At 29.6% G+C, this 25,139-nt stretch overlaps 2 protein-coding genes across 2 annotated transcripts in view; both read left to right on the top strand.

Annotated features, from left to right (window-relative positions):
• Positions 1-14,649, top strand: part of LOC143078636 (uncharacterized) — a 31,835-nt gene extending 17,186 nt beyond the window's left edge. Inside the window, exon 8 of the mRNA XM_076253487.1 lies at positions 14,258-14,649. The gene's annotated coding sequence lies outside the window, so the exon portion shown is untranslated. The remainder of the gene's footprint in view (positions 1-14,257) is intronic.
• LOC143061406 (uncharacterized) lies at positions 3,145-14,248 on the top strand. Its single transcript, XM_076233735.1, has 7 exons — positions 3,145-3,172; positions 6,105-6,176; positions 6,680-6,859; positions 7,872-7,982; positions 9,249-9,332; positions 10,155-11,112; positions 14,200-14,248. Exons 1-7 carry the CDS (start codon positions 3,157-3,159, stop codon positions 14,246-14,248), a joined length of 1,470 nt encoding a protein of 489 aa, XP_076089850.1. The 5' UTR covers positions 3,145-3,156.
• Positions 14,650-25,139: the final 10,490 nt, after the last annotated feature.

Raw genomic sequence — 25,139 nt, 5'->3', positions numbered from 1 at the left:
TTGGAGCCTTATTTTTTTTTTAGCCAACAAGAGTGTGTTTTGGGGGGGAGGGGGTCAATTCTACCTTCCCCGGGCTTCTTCGCTAGGTGTAATTTAATGCATTTGATGAAGTGTGTGCAACGTGTTTAGGAGCTACGCATTCATGTATAATTGAATCCACATAGAACTGGGGTAAAAAAAAAGAAAGGAAATAATAAACAGAATTATACAAAGTATAAAGTTTACACTAATCAATCGAGATTAAAAGATAGATGATGATATCTGGAATGTTCTTATGAGGCTTAACCAAATGAAACATCACTGGCACCTGCATTTCTATTTTATAAACTAAGTTCAAAATCAAAATCTACTCGGTTCGAGGTCAGAATAATCTTTCCAGGCAGTTAATTTTACGTGTCTTCTTGTTAAATCATGATGTGAACTTACACGTTCAAAACTCGGTTGTGCATATCGGTATATTACAAAGCAGGATTCATAAAGGATATTTATTTAGATTAATAACAAGAAAAAAATGAACGTTATATTTGTTTTCATGTTTGTATTTCATTTGTAGTAGCAAGAAAATTGTCTATTGACGTTAAGCACGTTATTGCGTCAATACCGTGTAATCAACCAGTTCACAATAATAAAAAGTTTTTCTATAAAATCATAACAGTTAAGTTATATAAAATTTATATCCGTAGACTAGACAGGTATAAGTACTATTCCCCAAAATACTACAAATTTGTTGTATCATATTTAACAATAGTATAAAATATATAAAGATAACATATAGACAAAACGTCAAAAATATGCGTGTCAGACGTAACAGACTATACACATAATGACCTTAGCAGGAGTGTTTGTGTTCTTCAAAACAGTGTTATATCCGCGAAAATTCGAATGAATGATATCCTTGATATATAGAATATTACAATATTACTGAATATGCGTTCCTGTAACGACCAACGCTAAATGTTGGCAAAACTAATAGTGTTCATTGTGGTCAGATTAAGGAAAATGTTAAGCTATCAAAATTTATAGGTTTTAAAATATAAGATTATATGATATTTCGTTCGTGTAAATCATGCTCATAAAAGTACATAGATAGACCAAAGCAAGTCTTCAAAGAAATGAAATGTCTTGCAAGTTTATCCACTGGACGATTTTGATACGTTTTTAACGTTGTCGATTCGGGACGCTATTTATATATGGTGAATCATCTGCATATATTTCCTCAGATACAATTTTCTTGATAGTCAGATAATATCAACAAGACCACAAAGTATAAAAAAAAATCTCCGATGACTGGGGTTCTTCGTTTAGATGAGGTTCTTAAGTTGTGAAAAGGTTGTGTATTACGATAGGATAGAAAATCTTTTTTTTTCAAATTTTCAAATTTGGGAAGCGTAATAATGCGATTTTTTTTTATTTCTCTACATCAAAATTCATGTGTATAGAAAACTTGAAAGGGAAAATAAAATTTGGGCCTGACGCGTGGCTATATACCTCTCCTTTTCATACAAAGCTTGTAAACATATGAGATGAATAAAACTAACTTTTTTCCTGACAATCCTTTCATTTCTTAATTTAATTGTTCCGTTTTTAAAGAAAGTAATATGAATTTTATGACAAAACCCGTCTAACTTTTAATTCCCGTCAAACTTTTTTAATTAAAGCAAAATATATATCTTCTTTCTTTTCGGATCTAATTTGGAAACATTGCATTTTTCTTTACATATTATGTCAATTGGTCTCTGGTAGAGCGTTGTCTCATTGATACTCATCACACCGTAAATATCTTCTCATTCCATATAGACTTATGCATTACGCAAATACGATATATTTTGTTGTTTGTTGCTTACGTTACTTTCAGTGGGAAATATTTCATGCATATTCAGTACAACCAAAAATGAAGAAGTATCCATATTGATGTGCAAAACAAAAATAGCAAGCGAAATAAAAACATATCCCCAATAATCATTAATCGACGTAAAACGTAAAAATTTTACTAAATACCATTTGAGACGCAATATCGTGCGTAACGTCACTGCTTTCTATTCACGGTCAACACTTCACGGTATGATTTTACAAAAAAAAAAAAGAACGTGATAAAATATCTCTTTCTGTTGTTTTTTTTTTTTTTTTTTTTTTTGTTGGGGTTATAAAATGAATTTGTTATGATTTGCATCAAGCCTGACTCAAACATGCGAATCAAATAAGGTTGTTTTTAAATGTTTTAATGTTGGCATTTTAAGGGGAGGTAACTCTAAAACAGTGCATTTTCTGAAGGAATCTACATGGAATTTTCCTATTTTGTATTCAGTTTAGGCGGAAAAAACGTACGGTGACCCTGTCTTATCTTTTGATATTCTCAAAGCATTGTCTGAAAGCTATCTTTTCCTAGTTTATTTTACAATTCTATCAATTTTTTTAGTTTCTAATCACAAAATGGTGTTTTTTCCTGTATAATCCATACAAAATGCGTCATTTTGTCACATTCTGTAGCTTGAGAAAATGCGCGGTGGCCTATCATTTTTATTATATTTTTGAACATATATCAATAGATACTACAATTTCAAAGTATGAACAAATTCTATCATTTTTATTTAAAACTCCCATACCCCCTTAAATCAATTTAAAGTTCATGATTTCATTCCGTATTGACTGCAGAATCAATGAAAATGATAAAGAAAACTAATAATTAAGAATATCAAATACCACCACTTTGACGCTTCGTTTCTTCAGAGATTTAAGCACCATTTGTCCGCAAGCTTTTAGCTTTTGATGACAAGATAATTTCTTTTGTCCTTCCCTTTTTTTTCCAAAATCAAGTATGTTTTCAACTTCTATTATTTTCGTCTTTTTCAATGTACGTCTCAAAGTAAGTTGATATAATTTGCAAAAGTACTAAAATGGGTAGAAAACCCAGATAAAATGACAGATTTTGAAATTTAATAGTGGGAGGGCAAAATTATTCATGTCCAAAGTACCTGTGGTTATATACTGGATAAAATACTGCCATTTTTTTTAATTTGAAAATTGGCAACTTTTTAACCTGTTTTAGAACAATGAATTTTCATTTGCGTCCGTTGTTGTAAGTTTATCGGTTTTAAGATTTGGTTATTGGTCGAATAGAAACAGCACTTCCGGTTTGATTTTGATTTGTTTATCAAAATGGATATCCCTTTTGGTAAACATACATTTTTCTTTAATATCTCTGCAAATATAGAATGAACAGTCTTAAAAACACCTTGGATGCTTTGTTTAATACATGGATGAAATGATGCAAACATACTCAGTATTGCCAGTTAATGATTTTCAGTCAAAAATATCGTCCAAAGATTTCCCGGAGTTTTTCCACATTGTTTACAAAATGTATTTCGTTATGTTTATATTTGCCGTATGCATTTGTAATGTTATTATATACACTCATCTAATCTAAAATGAATCTTTATACAAAACGACACAGCTAAAAAAAAACGTCTATTAGTCAAACAAATTAAAAATTTCAATCTAGTGTCGACTCATTGTCCTTACGACCCCAATCGACTTGGCCTTTAATTGGGACCAGACTAAAAATTAATGTAAGACCAATTATCGAGAAAACCACATAGAATTGTACCAATATAATTTTTTCTTGTTGGAACTTGGTAGTACAATGTCGAAACAAAGTTGACAAACATCATGAACACAGAAAAACTTTCTGGAAAGCTATACATGAAGTTTACAACAGCATGATTCATTGTACATGTTTGCTCATATACGACATGTAGAAATTATGTTTGTTAAATAACACTTGCTTGGTTATATGTTATGAAAAGGTAGCAAACTTTGATTTAACAATATTATTCTAGTAAACATGCTTTAACGGTATCAATCTGATTTTATTGTAACTTAGGGAACTAGATATGTAATGTCACCTTGCGGAGTCCCTCAGAGTTTAAACATTTCTTTAAGAATCAAACTCTTATATGATATTATACATGTTATTATGTTTATATGGAAGAAGAAACATGATAATATACATAATAATTAAAATCTAGAAATGAGAAAAAATTACAAGAGAAGGAAAACGTTTGTACATGTACATGAATATGTTAAGGAAGTTTGCATACTAATGAGAGAGCTGTATGATTGATATTTCAATAGATTAATATGGGTCATCAACATTTTGCTAATCTCTTGAAAATGATTATGACACTGCCATGACTGCTTTCAGACCTGGGGTAATGGTAATTTGTAATTGTAATGCACTGTAATATTACATTTTTTGGATGTAATGCAAAGTAATTTGTAATGCACATTTTCTGCATTACAATTACATGTAATGTAATGATTACTTTAGTTAAAAATTGAAGTAATGCCTCCATTACAGTACATTACTTTTCATTACAAATTGGTAAAATACATTAAATTGAAGAATATTGTATAATAAAAATAAAATATTAACAAAAACAAAAGAAAGTATGGAATAAAAGTTTTGTCACAGTTAATTACTGTATTAAATAAATTACATCAATCTTTAAAACACACATTAAGGTAATAAATATAAAATGGTTAAAATTATCAAGTCTGAATTTTGGTTTCTGATATTTGTTTAAAATGATATTAGGAATTGTTTGGTGGTTTGGTGTCTTATAAAAATTTATCAAAGAAAAATTTAGATGAATGGAAAAAACATGAAGATGAAATTTTCATAATTCTATACACACCTTACATGTATTTCAGTGAAAGATTGAATATGTCAAACAACATTTTTAAACCAAACTGTGGTTTGGGTCCTGTCTGTGTTGTTATTTCACCTAATTAATATCAAAATGTTTTTATTGCAATCAAATCTTCTCAACTTATGTTTGCCTCACAGAGCCCTTAAGCATTTCAAAAGATAATCCTTTAATGACACATTTATTATATTCCTTTGAAATCCTTTAATGATGTCTTAATGATTAAGTGATCAATGTAAGAAACAAAATTATATGATAATTTATTTATTTTTTTACCGCCACCTAAGAATTTTAAAAGTGACTTTTCCAGTTTCATGCCTCCTACTACTCCATCAAAGAGTATAGACACAGGTATAGTGCAGTACATGATGTTGACATCTACTTGTCTGAGCCATGTGAAGAAATTTCAATCAATGCACTGGAATGATGGAAGTCAAATTCAGTGTGCCTTTCTTCTTTGGCTAATACAGCTATCAAGTATTTAGCCATTTCACACACATCAGCTGCTGTAGAAAGGCTTTTTAGTATTGCCAGAAAGGTGTATAGAACTGATCGTTGTTCTCTTAATGACACCACTTTTGAACCTCTTATGATAATAAAGTTCAATGGACATATTGATTAACCAGTATTTGAAGTCTATGTCACTAACACTGTATACATATCTTCATATACCCCTGTATTATTTATCAATTTCTTATAAAAATCTGTTTTTTGAAATGTTTTTAGTTTTTATATTGAAAAAGTAATGTGTAATGTAATGCATTACATAGGCAAAGTAATTGTAATGTAATGCATTACATGTGAGAAAAAATGTAATTGTAATTGTAATTGTAATGGAAGAATCACAAAGTAATTGTAATGTAATTCATTACATTGCAAAGTAATGGCCCCAGGCCTGACTGCTTTTCATAATTTTAAATTTAGAACAAAAATACATACATGTGCAAGAGTCAAGAGGTTTACATCACTGTTTAAACATAAAATAACATGCAAATTTTGAGGGCAAACACTCATCAGATAAGCTGGCATGTTATTTTAAAGACATGTTGCTTGATATTCAATGGAAGTTAATGAAGTTCTAGTAGGTACATGCATGCATATGTAAACAGTATGTTAACATCACTGTTTATACATAAAATAACATGCAAATTTTGAGAGCAAAAATACATCAGATAAGCTGGCATGTTATTTTAAAGACATGTTGCTTGATATTCAACGGAAGTAAATGAAGTTCTAGTAGGTACATGCATGCATATGGAAACAGTATGTAAAACAGGTACAAACAAATTCAGAACTTGACGAAATGCCTTTTTACTCTTAAGCCATGTGTCACACATTTTAATTTTTCTGGTTTATTACTTTTGATATGCTATATATTCTCTTTTTTAATTTTTATAGTTGCACAAGTTACAGAGGACTTAAATACAAGAAAAATATTACAGACAAGGGAGACAATTATGACTTTCACAGGTAGTTATGAAATTTTTATTATATATGTATATTTTTCTTCCAATAAAACTTATAAGTCTCAAAATTTCAGATGTTTCATTCATTCTCAATATGTTAAAATCAAAAGGTTGTTAACTAAAATGACATAATGTTTTTAACCAATGACAGTGTTTTACAGTGAATTACCCATACACCAGCATTCACTTTTGAAATTCCTCAACAAAGAGTGGTTATTTTTTTTATCTGAATCACCATGTGGAGTTTACAAATTTATATGCCTGTTGTTTTCAATTTGTTAGATGTGTTTGGGCTTTTGATTTTGTCATTATACTAAGGACTTTTTGTATAGAAGTTCCCTTACATTTTGGTTTTATTTTTTTTTTTCATATAAAACAATCTGTGTAATGTATATTTGCCAAATAAAAATGTTCATGATCAATGTACAATATATAATCAATAGGATTTTTCAATGAATCAATGCTGCAAGATATTTTGTGAATTTAAATTTCATTTCATTAAAACAGGCAGACCACCTAAGGATGCAAGCCATATAGAAGAAGTGAAGCATATGATTGAAACCTTTCCTCATCCAAACTTGGATGGTGTAGTTCACCAACAGAATACAAGTGGGACAGTCCCTGTAGATAGTGATATTTGGGGGAAACTTTCAGGTATTATTATAATTGGTAAAACATTGCAACCAGGTAATGAGGGATGGAAAAAAACAGATGTGGGGTATTTGTCAATGAAATAACAACACAACATAAATAAACAAAAAGACACCTAGAGGTGAATGAAGGGTCTACAAAAATAAACAGTGTTAAATTAATAAAATTAAATGTACCTTATACTCAGAAATAATGGCATGCATTTATTATTGCCACTTTTGAAGAATGGACAAAAATTATATGTAAAATGAATGTGAGATTACTTCTTGCAATTTCAGAAAAGCTGCATTAAGAATTATGACAAATACAAAACATTTCAAATGAGAAAACTACATGTAACGGCCTAATTTATGTAACCAAAAATGAAAGAAAAACAAATATGTAATACAGCTACAAACGACAACCACTGAATTACAGGCTTCTGACTTTGCACAGGCACATTCATACAGAATGTGACAAGGTTAAACACGAAGGCTATATCCCAATCCTCCAATTCACCTAGAACAGTGGTGTAACGTACAGCAAAACATAAAAACGAACTATAAATAAAAGTTGAAAAAGGCTTAACTCATCAGATGGATACAAATAAAAATACATCTAACAAAAATACACAGTAGATGTTCTGATCAGTAGTAATGAGGTAACACATATGAGTATCAACAATTTAAAAATTGAACAAAATTGTTTCTTATTATTCATTAAAACATCAGGGCAAAAATTGACATACAGTAAATAATTACAATATAGGTCTTCTTGCATACGAATAAAAACTGCATTTTTTCCAAGGTTCTTTGTTGATATTGAAATTTAAAAATACATTTGACATGTTAATTATGCATGTTGATAAATACACATGTACATTTTTAATATCTTTAAAAACATGGCACACAATCAAAATAAAAAAAAGTTTCTGGGCACTCAAAGAACTGATTTTACTGGTATCCATATATTGAGATGCACAGATATTTGATTTTAATGGCATCCAATTAAAAATTTGTTGATTATTAATGATGAATTTTTCTCCACATTGAATCTGTCTTTTTTTTAGATTGGAGATCGCTCACACAGGAACAACAAAATGAGAATAAAGAGTTTTTATTAACAAGATTTAGTGTAGAAGATTTACAGTTAGCTTGGGACCAGTATTATATACAGAAAGGTAAAAAAAATGAAACTTCATTATGTAATAAACTGCAAGGTTTCTAAGGAGTCAAATCCAATTTCCAACCATTTACTTAGTACATTTTGACCATTTTAAGACAGAGGTTGACTAACACTTTATTAGTATACCATCCTTATTTTGGACAGTGAATTAAAGTTGATTCACTAAAAAATCACTTTGGAGATGGTTTCATTGGATGCAAACGAAAACCAAGTAATTTGAATTGATTTCCCTGACCCTGTCACATTTTTTATACCTGCCTTGCTTTCTGTGAAAGCCTTACTAAACTTAACTTAACTATGGATGGAAATGATGTTATAATTGGTCTGTAGTTCGAATTTTGAGTTGGAGAGAGTTAGCAATTATAATCACCAGTAATTATAGAGTGACTTAAAACTGGAGTGCCCATGGTCCATTGTATCTATTTTGAAATCTTACTAACAGAAGAAATTCATAAGCAATTGTTTGCAAACAATTCATCCCAGTATTACAAAATCACTTTGTTGTCAAAATTTCTACAAAAGAACCTTACTTCTGTATTTCCCTGATAGGTATCTATTTGATCAGATTGAAACTATCACCAGTTTGAGAACCAGTTTTAAGTTCACATTAATTTGTGACCTTAATAGTAAGGTATGTGTCTGTTTGGTTTGTTGTTTATCTCATTTCACATCAATAGAGGGAGAAGGGAGGATGGTTCATGTATATCCCCATGTAGGAATTCCCCCTGTCCATTGGCCCGTCTGTTCATGTACCATGTAATCACAATTCCTTCAAAAAAGCTAAACTGATATTAATGAACCTTTAATATACATTTGTAGAATAGTACCTGAGGATGTGCATCAATAAATTTAATCCTACCATTTTAACATGTAAAAAGGGAGATAATCGAATTCAAACTGTCAGTCTGTCTGACCATTTGTCATTGCAAAATAGCTTAACTGATATTAATGATACTCAGTGTGGTTGTGAAGAACTATAAAGGTATAATCTAACAGAATTTAATCAAAATCTAACATGTTTAAAGGATGATAATTATTTTTTTCTCAATATATTAGTAATATGTGGAATGGGCATTGTCCTGTGAGTTCACTTACAGTTCTTCTTTTGCGGTTTGGAGAGACAATGAATGTTTTTTTATTATCTGAAAGTCAATATTGCTTCAAAGGAGAGTAAAGAGATGAAAAATAAGGAATCAAGGATGCCTATATTTCTGAACAAAATAACCTCTTTTTAATTTTTGATTTTATTTTCTATTTCAAGGAGAACTACCAAACTGTTCACAGTATAGGATCTTCATCAACAACTGGAGAGGTAATAAAACTAAAAGAAGGACTCAGTCATTAGGTATAGTAAATGTTTGGATTTTTCAACCAAACTCTGATAGTACATTGAAATCAAACATTTCATAGTCATGAAATATCTTCTTGTTTTAAAAATAGAAACTTTGTTGTTAAGAATCCTTAAATATATGTTAAATGATATAATTGGTTGAAATTTCAAATAATTTTACTATGCTGTACATGTATTCTTATATTTCAAATGCTTTGATTTCATTGTAATGTTCAGAGTTTTGTATATCTTTCAAACTTAAAATATTGAAACCAGATACAAGTAGCTTCATCAGTTTGTGTGAAAAAATTACAACACAAATATCTCATAATACCTAATAAGATTTTCTTTGGAGAAGGTATTCTTTTGAGCTTTGGACATACTATTTCAGTTACTAGTTCATATGCATAGGTCAAAACTTCCTAGTCATAGGTTTGTTCAATTGGTGGTTTCAGGTTCCGTATATACTATGTCAATGGACAAGTCTGTATTTTATAAGATTCTTCACAAAGGGTAGAACCTTGGAAAAGATAATGGATGTAAACAAATTTATGTGTTTGGTGTGAGCCAAGGCTCTGTCTTGAAGACCGTAATCTGACCTAAAATGGTTTGCCTTTACAAATTGTGACTTGGATGGAGAGTTGTCTCATTGACACTCATACCACATCTTCTTATATCTAATCAAATCAAATTGTTAAATCGAATTTGCATAGAGTTTTTTAAGTTCTTCAATTTAATGAATAAACTGGTGTTATTAAAAATAGAGTTATCCCCATTTTTAGATTTATGAAAATTTTCTAAAAGTTTGAAATCATACTTTTAAATTCTATTTTGCAGCTGAAATGATGAGAGCTTTAGAGAAGAAAGATGATGAAATTTATCATGAAAGAGATGAGCAGCAATTATTACATTCTCAACTGGAACTGGTCAATCATATTTACAACGGTCAGTTGAGGCGTGTTCATGATTTAGAACAAGATAATAATTTCCTGAGAGATAATATACATCAATTAGAAAACGGAGCAGAACAAGATAGGGAAGATATTAATCATTTAAGGGAGGTAACTGGTATACAAGGTAGACATGTTTACCAGTTAAGGAGGACAATAACACAGAAGGATAGACAGATATGTGATCAGTGTAGTCAGTTGAGGGATTTAGAGGATACTAAGGGAGAGTATGGGTCGGTTATTAAAAGGCAGAAGTTAATGATTAAAGAGAAGAAAGAGGAAGTGAAGGCACAGAGTGCTACAATTAATGAACAGAGTGCTACAATTAATGATCAGAGTGCTACAATAAATGAAATAAATGTGAAAAATGAAGAACATGTGAAAACAATTAATGAAGTGAATGTGAAAAATGAAGAACATGTGAAAACAATTAATGAACTGAATGTGAAAAATGAAGAACTGAATGTGAAAAATGAAGAACATGTGAAAACAATTAATGAACAGAGTGCTACAATTAATGATCTCATTGAGCAAAATCATGACAAATGTAAAACCATAATTAAAATGAGTGAACAAAAGGACAAAGCAATAGACAATCTGAAAAGTAAAATTGATATGGAAGTTCATGTCGGTCAGACCAAAGAACAGATTATAGCAGAACAGAGTCAGTTGATTGAAGAACAGAAGGCAGAACTTGAAGAACAGAAGTCAATAATCAAGGAACAAAAGGAAAGTTTGATGAAGTATAAGAAGAATGATGAAGATTTAAGAAGACAGATGGTAGAACAAGACAGAATTAACCAGGATCTGTATGATCAGTTAAAGGATGTTAAAATGTTGTGCAAGTAAGTACATGCTACATGTATGTCTTTGTATGCATTATTTACAACATAACTTATATATAGAATGTTAACATATAAAGTGTAGTCATTGTTCAAAATCCACTCACAATATAGAACACAAATTAAATCTCTAAGTCTAAAGTCATAAGAATACATGAAAATAGTCTGGAGTGATACTTGTTAAAGTAAATATTATTTACTAATACTTGTAACTTATTTTGGAGGTAGAGTTATCTCCCCTAGTTATCTATGTTGTTTCCACTCATATAAGTAGGATAGTCATATTTTTATTTTTATTTTTCTCTCATGACTGCACATTCATTAATATTCGGCCTAGCCAACTAAGCCAAGATCAGATGTGCATTTTGTGTTTCACATGAAGTCAAAAATGAGTATCACCTCAGGGAAAAACTCTTTTGATATTTTGGTTCAAAAATGGTTTAAATTATGAAAAATTGCTATCGTTAGGCTAACACTGGAAGCATTTATATAATTACATGCAGTTTTTGGAAGAAATATTTAATATTTTTATTAAATAAATGGTGTTTAAAAACTGTATAATTTTCTTTAATGGTTGGCTTTGAGACATGGTCACCAGTGTCAGATTTTAGGTCAATGACAAAGACAACAAAATATGTTTAGAATTATTGAATATCAAACATTTTAATTGAAAAAAAAATGACAAGAACATGTTTAACTCACAGTTATTTCAAACAACAGTAGCTTTCTTTGATCATTAATCTTATCTGATAAAACTGTATCTAAAATTATCTATAAATAACAAAACTTCCAAAAAAAACCTTTCTTTTGGTGTATAGAACATTAAAATAACTTGATGCATATTCTTACAATAAACAATCAAACTTAGCAATACAATTTATATGTTTTGTCTACATTGTATTCATATTTAATGAAATGCATTATTAAAACCTAATTTTGATAAAGCTGAAAGTGTTCTCTTGAAAAAAAACCATACATTTTATCAGGTTTATCTATCAAATGATGCTTAACTTCGAGGAAAATGGAAACAAATACATTTTGATAATGTCTACGGACAAGACATTTTATTGATATTCAATTAAATGCTTTCAAAGATGATTGTTAAAGTTAAGATTAAAAGTTACTAATTATATTTTAAGCTGTGTTTTTAAAATTTTGGAAAATATAAAAATGTAACCATAATTCTTTACATATACATATCTCAATAATTTATTGATTTAGCCAAACTGAAGACATTCTTTTAACTGAAATCCATATATCTGACTGCTTAAAACAATCAAACTATTATTAAAACTCAATTTTGACATAGTTGAATGTGTTCTCTTAAAAAAATAACATACAATTTACCTATCAAATTAGGCCGAAATCAAGGAAATTGGATACAAATATATTGTGGTAATGTCTACGGACAAGACAAATTTCAGTTAAAAAAAAAATCTGTTAGAATTAATTGTGACTATATTCATGTTGAAAATACTGAGTTTTAATTTGAATAGATAACTTTCATCACCTATAAATAAGATTTAAGTTCCATAGCAGACAAATAATTGAATTTAATACTTGTTATGTACAAGTGTCTTGTCCGTAGACACTTCCTCATCTGCTGTTAATACTGAAATGCAAAAGACAGAGTTAGAGAGAGAGAAATACTTTTTCTTCATTTGATTCAGTTAATCTTTTAAGGTATGCATCAACTGGAATAAACAATATTGAAGTAAAATAAGGTATGCTTTTTATGACTGATAATCTGACACTTTTTAAAATCCACTGCTGTAAAGTAATTTTACAAAAATTGAGAACACTTAAATTACCATTTATTTATTAAAAATAAGATATTTCTAAGTTTAAACAACACATAGAACTAATTAAGACCCATAAAGCCAAGCAATATTGATAAAAAGACATGTCTACGGACAAGACATGTGTCTACGGACAAGACATTCTGACATATTTTTGAATTTTTTCCTCTATTAATAGATGGTAGCAAAAAATGTTAGTAGTGTTTTCATATCTACAAAAGAACAGGAACTTAGCAATGCAACATTAATGTAATTATGCTTCCAGTTTACTAGGGAATGCATGTCTACGGACAAGACATTTTTTCACTTTATTTGTATATCCAACTTTAATGGCATATATCTCCAGCTAGGGTACTGCAATTTTGATAAATGAGGTAGTTTTTGATAATGTATATACTAGAAGAGAAAACAAAACACATAATAGCATAAATTTGATTTATTTTTCTCTTTTATCACTACACTGAGCAAGCTAAAAACAAAAGTACAAAATTGCATAACAAGCGCATAGTATTCAACTTTTTATCATAACTTTGTAACCACTGAAGATTTTTTGTTGCAACAACCAGCAAAAGAAAGAAGAATAAATTGTCTATAACAGTGAACCAATAATGTAGTTCAAATTAAGTTCACTTATTAACTATCAATTGATAAAAACAGGTAAATTTTAAATGAAACAACATAACGTGTAATTTTGCCCATTTTCAGCGTGTATTTTAGTGTTTTTTTTTCAAAACGGTAACACCTATACATGATATTTGATATTCATTGTGAAACCCTACATTCTCTTCTTCAGTTCAAAGATGTATTACTTATGTAAAGTTTATCTTTTTGTCTTTACAAGCCTATAACATAGACCCAATATGAAATGCACATCTGATCTTGGCTAGGCCGATTGCTCTTAGAGAGTGTTTAATTTTCTGTATTTCATTTTCTTTTTTATATTATAACTATTCTTAAAAGTACAACTTCATAGACAACTAAAATTTCATTTTCCATTTAAACCAAAAGACATGCATATATTCACTGTTTGACAAATGTAATGTACCATCAAAGGCATTACCGGATATTGCTTACAAGTCGATTATTGTGTCTTAGCCTTTCTTAACTGTACTTTATCATTGATCTTAAAAGATATTTAATAACAACAAAAAAACACATCACAAATTGTCAAATTAATTTCTAGAAATTTATATAAAGATTCTAACATCAGTACTAGTACTAAAGGAGCCATAATTGATATTAGTGTGTGCTTGATGCAAAATGTACAGTAATGAATGATTTCTATTTTCAGTAAACTGATGATGAAGATACATGTACAAGCAAAATCACAGAATCAGTAAAGTTGTTAGATTCAGCAAACTCTCGGTGCAGCTAATTTATTATTGACAGTGTAAATTTTTGATTTGTACAAATGTTTTATATGTATATATTGTTAATGAATGAAATGACTATTTTAATAGACTTTTGATTACAGACTAGTGTCATATAGACTCAGGAAATTTGATTCATACCAGATTTGTTTATTTTGTTCACTTGTTAGAAAATTGAATGACACAGTAGACTTTAAACTACATTGCATATTGATTTCATATGCATTTTGACTAATACAGAGTCCTGCATTTAATGATGTTATTACCCACATATTCTGACTTGCATTTAAAAATGTCTGAGATACATGTATGTAGTTGATACATGTATATGTTTTGTACCAAAACTAAGCACTCAGTTGCATTGTGTTTAAACCAGAACTACATTGTACTTAATGCAAAATTCAAACAAAAATTATAAAGTTGTTGTTCAGGTTCATTCATTTTAATTGAAAAGCAATATTGCACTTTATTACATAAAGATCACACTATCATACAGGGCATCTATTTTTCAAATATTCATATGTGTATATATGTGTTTGCTTTGTATATTATCAGCTACAAGTACATACTATTCTTTATACTGATTATTTTTTACATAAGAGTTATTATTGTTATTACAGTAATTCCTAAGATTTGCCCATTCTAGTCAATAAGTCAATAACATTTGAATATTCACAAAAATACTTGCTTTAATGGGAGATAACTCAAAAATAAATTTTGGCATTTGAAGAACAGTCTTTCTGTGCATGTTAGACATATGATAATCTATTCTAATGTAAAATTGCCTAATTAAGTTTTATGGAGGTATTGAAAATGTTACTGGTTTGTTGTAAATAATTTGTATACAAGAGTTGTAAATATAATTTAACAATGATGAGGCTTTATGCAGTAATTGCATTTTAGTCATTGTTATTTTTGTATCAATATATAACAGCTTATACATGTTATATTTTAGTAGTGCTATATTGCTTTATGTTGTTGTAATGGTATGTTTTGTTCTAGCACTGTATACTGCTAGTTAGTTTGTTATATTAAGTTTATCAACATTGTTTAAAATATGTTTTTGTATGTCTCTTCCTTCTATTGATGTTCTGTTTCAGTTTGTATTAATTTATAGATAATTTTATTATTATTACGATCCCAGTGAAAAAGTTTAGTTTTAAATTCAAAAACTGAGTAAAAGTTAAACCAAAATATTAAAAATGTAATATTCACATAAAGGTGCATACAGTGTTCTCCCCAGGCCGTTTTAGCGTCGCGGTACCGCGACGCTATATTTTTTCACCGTGATGCTATAATAATTCCCGCGACGCTATAATTATATTTGAAGATGCTATTTTACTTGTCCTCAATTTTAAACTTTCATCTATTATCAATTATGATCATAAAAATTATATCACCTTTAATTGTAATCCCTTTAAGTCCGACACTAAAGGCAATTAAGAGATTAAATAGCTAGGTGTTAATTGCCCTCAGGGTGATAACTGTTTGGATGCGAATATCCCAAGCTGACACTTGAGACACGACTATACCACGTGTCTGCAATAATCAATTTCGACATGGAAAAATGCAATCACAAAACAATTCGAAATCTACATTTTGTATTACGAAACTTCAAAGATTGAAACGATTTTTTTTTTTTTTTAAAAGGTCGTTTATTTGTGCAACTCTCCAAAAATTATTTTCTTTCTCTTCCGGTAATGCGAGAGCGAGAATTTTGGTTTAGAGCTAAAATAAGTTTAATACTTCTTTAAAAAGTTATCATAATTGGCTTAAGTTTATGTTTAATCCATTTAATGCATTAAAAGCGTCTTATTCATTCACAATCTCTTGTCAAACAATGTCTATTCTCGGACTCATTTTCGTAAATTTTTCTACGGCCGCCATTGCACATTTTTGTGAAAACTACGGATCAGAACCAGACCAGATATGACAAAAATCCGCATTTTCACGATAATGACAACAGATGCACAGTAGACAGAAAAAATATACTTTTGCTACTTTATCTTTACTTGACATACTATAAAAAATAGTTAATTTTGTGTTCTAGATATTTAGTTTTGTATATATACAGGTTGATCTATAATGAACCATTCATGCATTTGACTTATTGTTGGGTAACTGAAACCACATATTTATTTTTATTTGGCACAAGAGGAAAAAAATAATTCTGTAACTATAAATGAATAAAGAAAACATAAACTGAAATAACTGTTTTTGTGGTTATAGTTTAATTGTATTCTCAGTTATGAATTGAACAATATAAACTAAAACATATTAAAGAAATAGAGCATCAACGCGACGCGACAAACGAAATTAAAAAAAAAACATTTATTTTTATTTACGCAAAATGTGATGCTATCCAAAATTTCTGGGGAGAACACTGGGTGTATACACATAGATTTTTTTTGAAGAGGGAGTTTTCATAAAATATTTGGTTAAAATAATTTGAAAACAAAATCATGAAGTAAGCTTAAAATATAGTCAAACTCACTGCCACATTTGAGATACTGAAAGTTTAGAATTTAGTGCTAGATTTTTATTGATGCGAATAATGCAACTACTGGAGTATCACAATAGTAAGAAAGCGCATTTTGATATCAAATATATATGTAGCTTTTCCAAAATAGCAATAACTAAACATGCATTTTTGTTGATTCATAAAACTTGCAAAAATAAATGCATGCATTCATTTCTGAATTTACAATATCCTGTATTACAACCGTACAATCAGACATTTACACAACTTATGTCTCAATACCAGTTGATGTGTTCAAATTTAAATAAGCAGCAGATTTGTTTGTTTTTCTGAAATATGAAAGACTATTTATCAACAAATTGTATACTTTTATATCCATGTATTTTTTGTAAATAAGAACAAATATGCAGTGTATTATTTTCCATCATTTTTTTATATTTCTATAAAACATCCATGTAATATGCTGCTAGAGATTTAGAAACCATCTTTCATTATTTTTTCGCCTGTCAATATGACTTCAACAGTTACAGCTGAAAAGAATTATTTTGGCAGTTTTCTTTCCACAAAGAAAACTGCAAATAGTTATGCAATGCTTACAGATAAAACAACTTACACACAATAAATAAAACCAATTGTAAGCATATCAAAGGTGGCCTTAATACTACTAATATACTTGATGTATAAATAAAGGCAACAGTAGTATACCGCTGTTCAAAACTCATAAATCCATGGACAAAAAACAAAATCGGGGTAACAAACTAAACCCGAGGGAAACACATTAAATATAATTATAAAACTAACCCTCACAAAATACTAAGTCAAAATTCTATTGTGCTTTCAAATATACCCACTTTCGTAATAGTTTCTACCTTCAGCCTTAATTTCTATTACTTTTCTATTTCACCTTTTATCTGTCATGTCTTTCTAAATGTTTTATAACGTATGAATACTATTTTATTCACATAAAATTTCTAAAGTTATAATTTTAGAAATATTTTTAAACTGAGAAATTTTTTAGATAGATGAATTTATGCAGTTTTATCTGCACAAAAGTATTTTATGTAAAAATCTATTTATAGAATTATTTATTTATTATGTGCAGTGTCCAATTTCAACTTCTTTCTTGCCTTTTATGTTTGAAGTTTTACAAAAAATTGTATAATATTTAAAGTATGGATTACTTTGTTTTCTATATTGAATGTACATGTATACATGTATACATGTGTCTGCAATTAACTTGTTTTACTTTACTTCAGAATGCATTTATTGATTAATGTGTCTTGCTAGTTTTCTTATTAATGTATTATATTTTTTTCATACTGTAGCTGTGATTTTAGTTTATGTAAGTTCAATTATTGTAAGTGGAGGAATCTGTTTTTTTTATAGAACCCTAAATACAATATATAAAAATTCTGTAAAATTCTTTTTTTTTTTTGTGAAGGAAAAATTATCAGAAGGTGGGGACCCCACCCTCCATTTTTAATTTTTCCTCCACATACAATAATTTCTAGAACAGTCCTAAGCTAGCAGTTGTCAAATTTGCATGAGGTAGTAGTTGATTGGTGTTCAGAGAAATAATGTTATTTTCTGGGTTGCGAACTGATACAGAAAAATTACATTTAACTGCATTAACTTCATTAACAAATATTTAGAAAAACCATTCGTATGTACTTTTACAGACCTGTTGCAAATTTTTCAATGTAAAAATGTGCTGCTACTCATCCTTTCATCACAATACCTCCTGCAGATTTGATGTAAAATTCCCAATTACAATAGTTGCTATACTGCACTTTTCTGATTGTTTACGCAGATATTATGAATGTTCCTTTCGTACATTACATTTTCATCTGCATTACTTGTATATGCATAAGAAGTAAAACCATTAAAATATATAAAACATTTTGTTGCTTTTTTTAGCCAATGAACAAAAATCCAAGCCCTGTTTGTTCTGTTATCTGAATGACAAAAAATATGATTCATTTTTTGAAGGGAACATTTGTCTTGGTGATGTCAGAAATCACAGCAACTATTATTGAATAAAAAATGATGAGTTAAGAGACCTTCAAATTGATCAATTTAATTTGAAGCGTCTTGACAAAGTTATTTGTGTAATTTTTATGCCCCACCTACGATAGAAGAGGGACAAAATGTTTTCTGGTCTGTGCGTCCGTTCTTTCCTTACCTAAGATAGGAGAGGGGCATTATGTTTTCTGGTCTGTGTGTTCGTTCGTTCTTCCGTCAGTCGGTTCGTCCGTCTGTCCCGCTTCAGGTTAAAGGTTTTGGTCAAGGTAGTTTTTGATGAAGTTGAAGTTCCAATCAACTTGAAACTTGGTACACATGTGCCCTACAATATGATCTCTCTAATTTTAATGCCAAATTAGAGTTTTGACCCCAATTTCACGGTTCACTGAACATAGAAAATGATAGTGTAAATTTCAGGTTAAAGTAATTGGTCATGGTAGTTTTTGATGAAGTTGAAATACAATCAACTTGAAACTTAGTATACATGTCCCCTATGATATGATCTTTCTAATTTTAATGCCAAATTAGAGTTTTACCCTAATTTCATGGTCCACTGAATGTAGAAAATGATGTGTGAGTGGGGCATCCATGTACTATGGACACATTCTTGTTTTTTCTTTAGATTTATTTTATTCAGTTTTAAGTATTAAAACAGTATAGATAGTTTTAAGAAAATACATTTATATGAAAGTTATGATCTATAAGACACACCTCAATAAAAGGAGAAATGGGTACAGAGTAAAAAGCAATGAGACAGAACCAAAGAATAGAGTTTACTGGTACCAAAAATTGGCACCGTACAGCCTTCAAGGGTGGACATGCTCTAAAGCACCTCATATCTAAACATTAATTGAATTAATTCACAAGATGACATAGGGCTACAGGTTTCAGGAGTTGAAGTAAGAACTAGAGGCTCCAAAGAGCCTGTGTGGCTCACCTTGGTCTATGTGCATATTAAAAGACACACATGTATTCATGACAAAATTGTGTTTTGGTGATGGTGATGTGTTTGTAGATCTTACTTCACTGAACATTCTTGCTGCTTTCAATTATTTCTATCTATAATGAACTTGGCCCAGTAGTTTCAGAGGAAAATATTTTGTAAAAATTTACAAAATTTTAGAAAATAGTAAAAAATTCACTATGAAGGGCAATAACTCCTAAAGGGGTCAATTGACCATTCTGGATATTTTGACTTATTTGTAGATCTTACTTTGCTGTATATTATTGCTGTTTACAGTTTATCTCTATCTATAATAATATTCAAGATAATAACCTAAAACGGTTCCTTTAAATTTCCTTAAAATTACCACTTCAGGGGCAGCAACCCAACAATAGGTTGTCTGATTCATCTTAAAATCTTAGGGCAGATAGATCTCAACCTGATTAACAGTTTTACCCCTATGTTAGATTTGCTCTTAATGCTTTTGTTTTAGAGATATTACCCAAAATTGAATTTGACCCCTATGTTCTATTTTTAGCCCTGGCAGCCATCTTGGTTAGCAGGAAGGGTCATTGGACACATTTTTGAAACAACATACCCCAGTGCTGATTGTGGCCAAGTTTTGTTAAATTTGGCTAATTAGTTTCAGAGGCAAGGATTTTGTTAAAGGTAACGGACGCCAAGTGAAGAGCAAAGCTCACTTTGCCCTTTATGGCCAGGTGAGCTAAAAAATGGAACAGCTTAAAGACTTTCATGTAAAATATGAATACAAGTCACATACTAGTACACGAGCAATTGGAATAGGCAGATATCCTAGCAAAATATCTTAAGGTGTCAGAAACGCTTCAGAAACTTGAAATTTATAACATGTTCAGATTTCATTTATTTTTTTACAGCACTGCATGGGTTAATACCTCTGGATGTGGGACTATAAGCCCCTGATGGTATCATCAGCTCAGTAGTTAATATTTAAGTACAAACATGATTATCAATAATGCCTTCTAAAAAATTACATTCAATTATTTTGAAAATGTTAAGAAAATTAGGTATCAGCTCTCAAAGACAAAGTTGTCCTTGGGTGTAGTTTGCTATTTTTCAGGTCCATTTTGCACCAATAGATCTTCAGCTGTTTCGGTTCCTCAACTTTAAAATATTTTGCTTTGAGCTTTGAAGGTACTCCACATGACCACCTCGGACGCAAGACATTTTTAACATATTTTTTTTCATTTTTAAAACAGTGGGTCGATACCTTTACTGGTAAACTTACTAAACTATCAGTCCCTCGTATGTGTTATAAGCGTAGTACTGGTAGTCAGTATTTTAGAATCAAGTCTCCTCACATGGCGACTAGAACAAACTTTGTAGAAAATTCCGTTTATGAATTGAAATTATAGAGAAAATAGGGTTTCAACTCCTTCAGGTAAAGTTGACCTCGTAGGATTAGGCTATTTTTAGGTACTTTTATTCCTATAGCCCTTCAACTGTTTCGGTTCTTATATATCCTTGCCTTCCAAATGTTTAACTTTTACGTTTCCTGATGAAGGTGAATCAAGAAATGTGCTTCTAATGCATGAAATTATAACATGTTGTTTTAATTTTTAACAGCATTGCATGGGTCAAACCTCTACATGTGGGCAGAGGGTATCAATATTAGTGATGAGTATCTTTGCACGACATGTCAGTTTTAACAAACTTTTCTTTTCTATAATATATGTATATATTCTGTTTATAAATTTTGAATTAATAAAGAAACTAAGGTTTCATCTCTTTCAAGCAAAGTTGACCCTAGATAGATTTTGTCCTTTTCAGATCAATTCCAATATATCTTTAGCTTTCAAATATTCGGCTCTGAACGATCCTGATTAAAGGTACCAAGAAAACGGTTCCAGACACATGAAATACAAACATTGTTTTTCTTTTTGTACACTGTGGTGGGGGATATTTTACTTCGATGAAGCAATCTTGTTACAACTGTGGTTTTTAAAAGCAGGCTGCATGAGGAACATGGGGAAACATGTTTTTCTTTAAAAACATTTTTTTACACCTTATGCTATCTCACCTTCTATTCATGTGTATCTAAATGGAACACCACTTGATATTCGTTGGGAGAGGAGGATTTTTGCCGATTGACATTTTATTTTCATCTGTTGATCTGGATGCCCATTTCTCTGTGGTCTCACCATGTGAACATTTCTTTTATTTTTTTTTACACAAAATGTTCCCTACAACAAAATGTTCAAATTCTTACTGTGCCTCTACCATTCCCCTCGAATATGAAAATGTCGATCCCTTACAGAACTTGTTTGTTTAATTATTGTATTGTTCTAAGACAGCTTAGCTTCAACAAAAATTGTATTTGTAGTATTTGTATTTTTTATCTATCTGATGAGTTAAGCCTTTTTCAACTGATTTTTATAATTAATTCTTATACAGTTGTACTTTTACAACACTGTCCCAGGATAGGGGGAGGATTGGGATCCCAATAACATGTTTAACACCACCACATTCTGTATGTATGTGCCTGTCCCAAGTCATGAGCCTGTAATTCAGTGCTTGTTGTTTGTTTATGTGTTACATATTTGTTTTTTGTTCATTTTTTGTACATAAATCATAAGGCCGTTAGTTTTCACGTTTGAATTGTTTTTTCATTTGGGGGCCTTTTATAGCTGACTATGCAGTATGGACTTTGTTCATTATTATGGCTGTAAGAGCACCTATGGTTGTTAATTTCTGTGCCTTTTGGTCTTTCATGGAAAGTTGTCTCATAGGCAATCATACCACATCTTCTTTTTTTATATCAGCATGTTAGCGTCTCTTTGAATTTCATCATAATTCATTGATAAATTATTTCATTTTTTATTGTTTCTCAGAAACAAGTTAAGATAATTAAATATAATACATACAACATGTGTTAAATATCACAAAAAATAAATGCACAATAAAATTTCATCATATAAGACGATTATAAAAGCTTTTGTACAAAATAAATATGAAGTAAAAGACATTTGGTAAATATATTTTTACCTAAAATATGAACATGCTGATTCCATTGATTATGGATCTGCATAAATTCGTACATACAAAAAAAAATTTCTACAAATTAAAAATCTATAAATCTGAATTTTTATCTCCGGAAAGATCATTAAAATAAAATACCAATTTTACACAATAAAAGATTGGAAAAACAATAATGAAACAGACTAGATAGAAAAGAGATAGAAATTAAGGTTAAAGGTTGAAATACAATAATACAAATGAGGGATTTGGGACTTTGTACAGCAGTATGTCACAGTTTTTACATTTAGCACTTTATAAGAGTTAATTCTATAAACTGTAATTCCTTTACCTGATCCATTATAATATGTAGTTTTATTTAAAATTCTAATATCAACAGATAACTAATAAAATATACTGCTTCATTGTAAATTTTTCTTTGCTCTCAAAGCATTGCATAAAAATCTTTAAAAAATACCTGTTTTATGTTCAACACCAGGTTTATCTAATTGCATTGCAGCAGATTTTTTTTTAACGATTGCATGATGTTTATTGAATATACATTGTAATTACCACTTTTTTGACTAAAAAAATAATGAAACAACATCTTCCTCAGAAAAATCTTATGTAGACAAAATAATATTTATAATTGGATTCACAAAAAAAATTATTATTTGATTGACAGCTGCCAAATTGTCACCAGGCAGGTTTACTTGCCGCTGCATATTTTATGGATGATCAAAATAAAGACACAACAAATGGCATACTCTTACATACCAACAATTGTGTCCTTCTTATGAACAATGTTATATGGATATAAAAGTATAAATGGATCTATGAAAATATCATTGACTATATATCAGAAATACAATCTTATCTGTTAGTTAAATAAGTCTGAACACGTCAACTGGAAACAACTGTAAGGTTGTAAGATTTGCTGCCCTGAAATGTTTATGTGGCAGTGATTCCATATTTTTGGTTAAATTGAAGCCATATTTAATTTGATTTAATTAAGCTATGATCTAATTTTGATTTAATGAACCTATATTGATTAAATTTCCATTTAAACCATGTATAATACACTATAAAAGATCTAATATGAAGACAGAAATACAAAACACCTCTTTAACAATAATAATAAATAAAACCAACAAATATAATATACATTACATTAACATAACAGAAGTATTATAACAAAAAGAAAATAGCACTTAAACATGTTAAAAGTTATAAGCTTTTACATATATATTCTTTAACGAAATATCATAAACATTTAGATAGTTTCAAGAAATTAATGTAGCTTCTTCACAACAGAGTTGATGATCAGAAATATTTCATATACCCTGTCAAGGTAACAGGTCAAATTGAAGGATTATCCAGGTTATTAGACCATTTACAGCATTATATTCTTTGGATAAAGCAGAAGTTTGATATGAAAAAAATGAATTCATTTGGTATTCAGCCTTATTAGAAAATATCAATATGTGTTGCAATATTAAATGTTTCACTAGTATGTACATGTAACTGCCAATATACAAAGCCCACATATATACATGTGTCAATAATTCAAACAACAGATGCCCTATATGATATGATGTGAGTTAGTGAACTCTAGTATCTAAATATCGCTATAAATTCAAATTACTGAACCAGAAAAATAATTTTTTGTATTAAGTATAATTGTTTACATAAAAATATTCTATAATGCTACTTTTTTGGCAAAAATATATATGGAATTATGCATTTGCATAAATTTTATAAGAATCTAATATTTCATATGTAGTTTTCATTTGCTTTAATATAACTAATATTTCATATGTAGTTTTCATTTGCTTTAATATAACTAATATTTCATATGTAGTTTTCATTTGCTTTAATATAACTAATATTTCATTTGCACTCTATTTTTAGTAACCTTTGTTCAGATAATTAATCGTCCAATATGTTAATTCAAAGATAGCAGTAAGAGGTGTTCAACGTCTTCACATACTGGGAGAGCTCATTTTGATGCAAAACAAAACAGAGGAAATGATTCATTCTTTGATAAACATTCATATTGGCAATGAAAAAAGGAACCATTTTTTTCAAACTACCAAATGTAGGGAAGTGAATTTCATTGTATCAGTACATTAGATGTGTAACATAAAAAGCTGCCAGAATATGTCAAAGTACAAACATATACATAAATGCATGACATGTATGTTTTTCTTTTTTGTATATAACAAATAAATTAAGTATATTTTTATGCTTTGATGTTAATATAATTACTGGGTATTTAGAAACTTATTAAAAAAATTATCCTGCATGAAACCCTGACCTACAAATACTGCCCAGTAGTGACTAGGTTGTAATGGTAGAGGGCAACGATGTTGTCAATATGCCTAATAGTTATTTATACAAATTATGTTTTCCCCTAGCTATAT

Source organism: Mytilus galloprovincialis, chromosome 1 (genome assembly GCF_965363235.1).
Source record: "Mytilus galloprovincialis chromosome 1, xbMytGall1.hap1.1, whole genome shotgun sequence".
Lineage (NCBI taxonomy): Eukaryota > Metazoa > Mollusca > Bivalvia > Mytilida > Mytilidae > Mytilus > Mytilus galloprovincialis.
The sequence above is the reverse complement of the archived record's forward strand: the minus strand, read 5'-3'. Positions and strand labels throughout refer to the sequence as shown.

Bases quoted from the DNA above. Each gene is read 5' to 3' on its own strand.
- LOC143061406 (XM_076233735.1), top strand. The intron at 7,983-9,248 runs GTAAAAAAAATG...TTCTATTTCAAG, and splicing joins CCAGTATTATATACAGAAAG to GAGAACTACCAAACTGTTCA. The intron at 9,333-10,154 runs GTATAGTAAATG...TCTATTTTGCAG, and splicing joins AAGAAGGACTCAGTCATTAG to CTGAAATGATGAGAGCTTTA.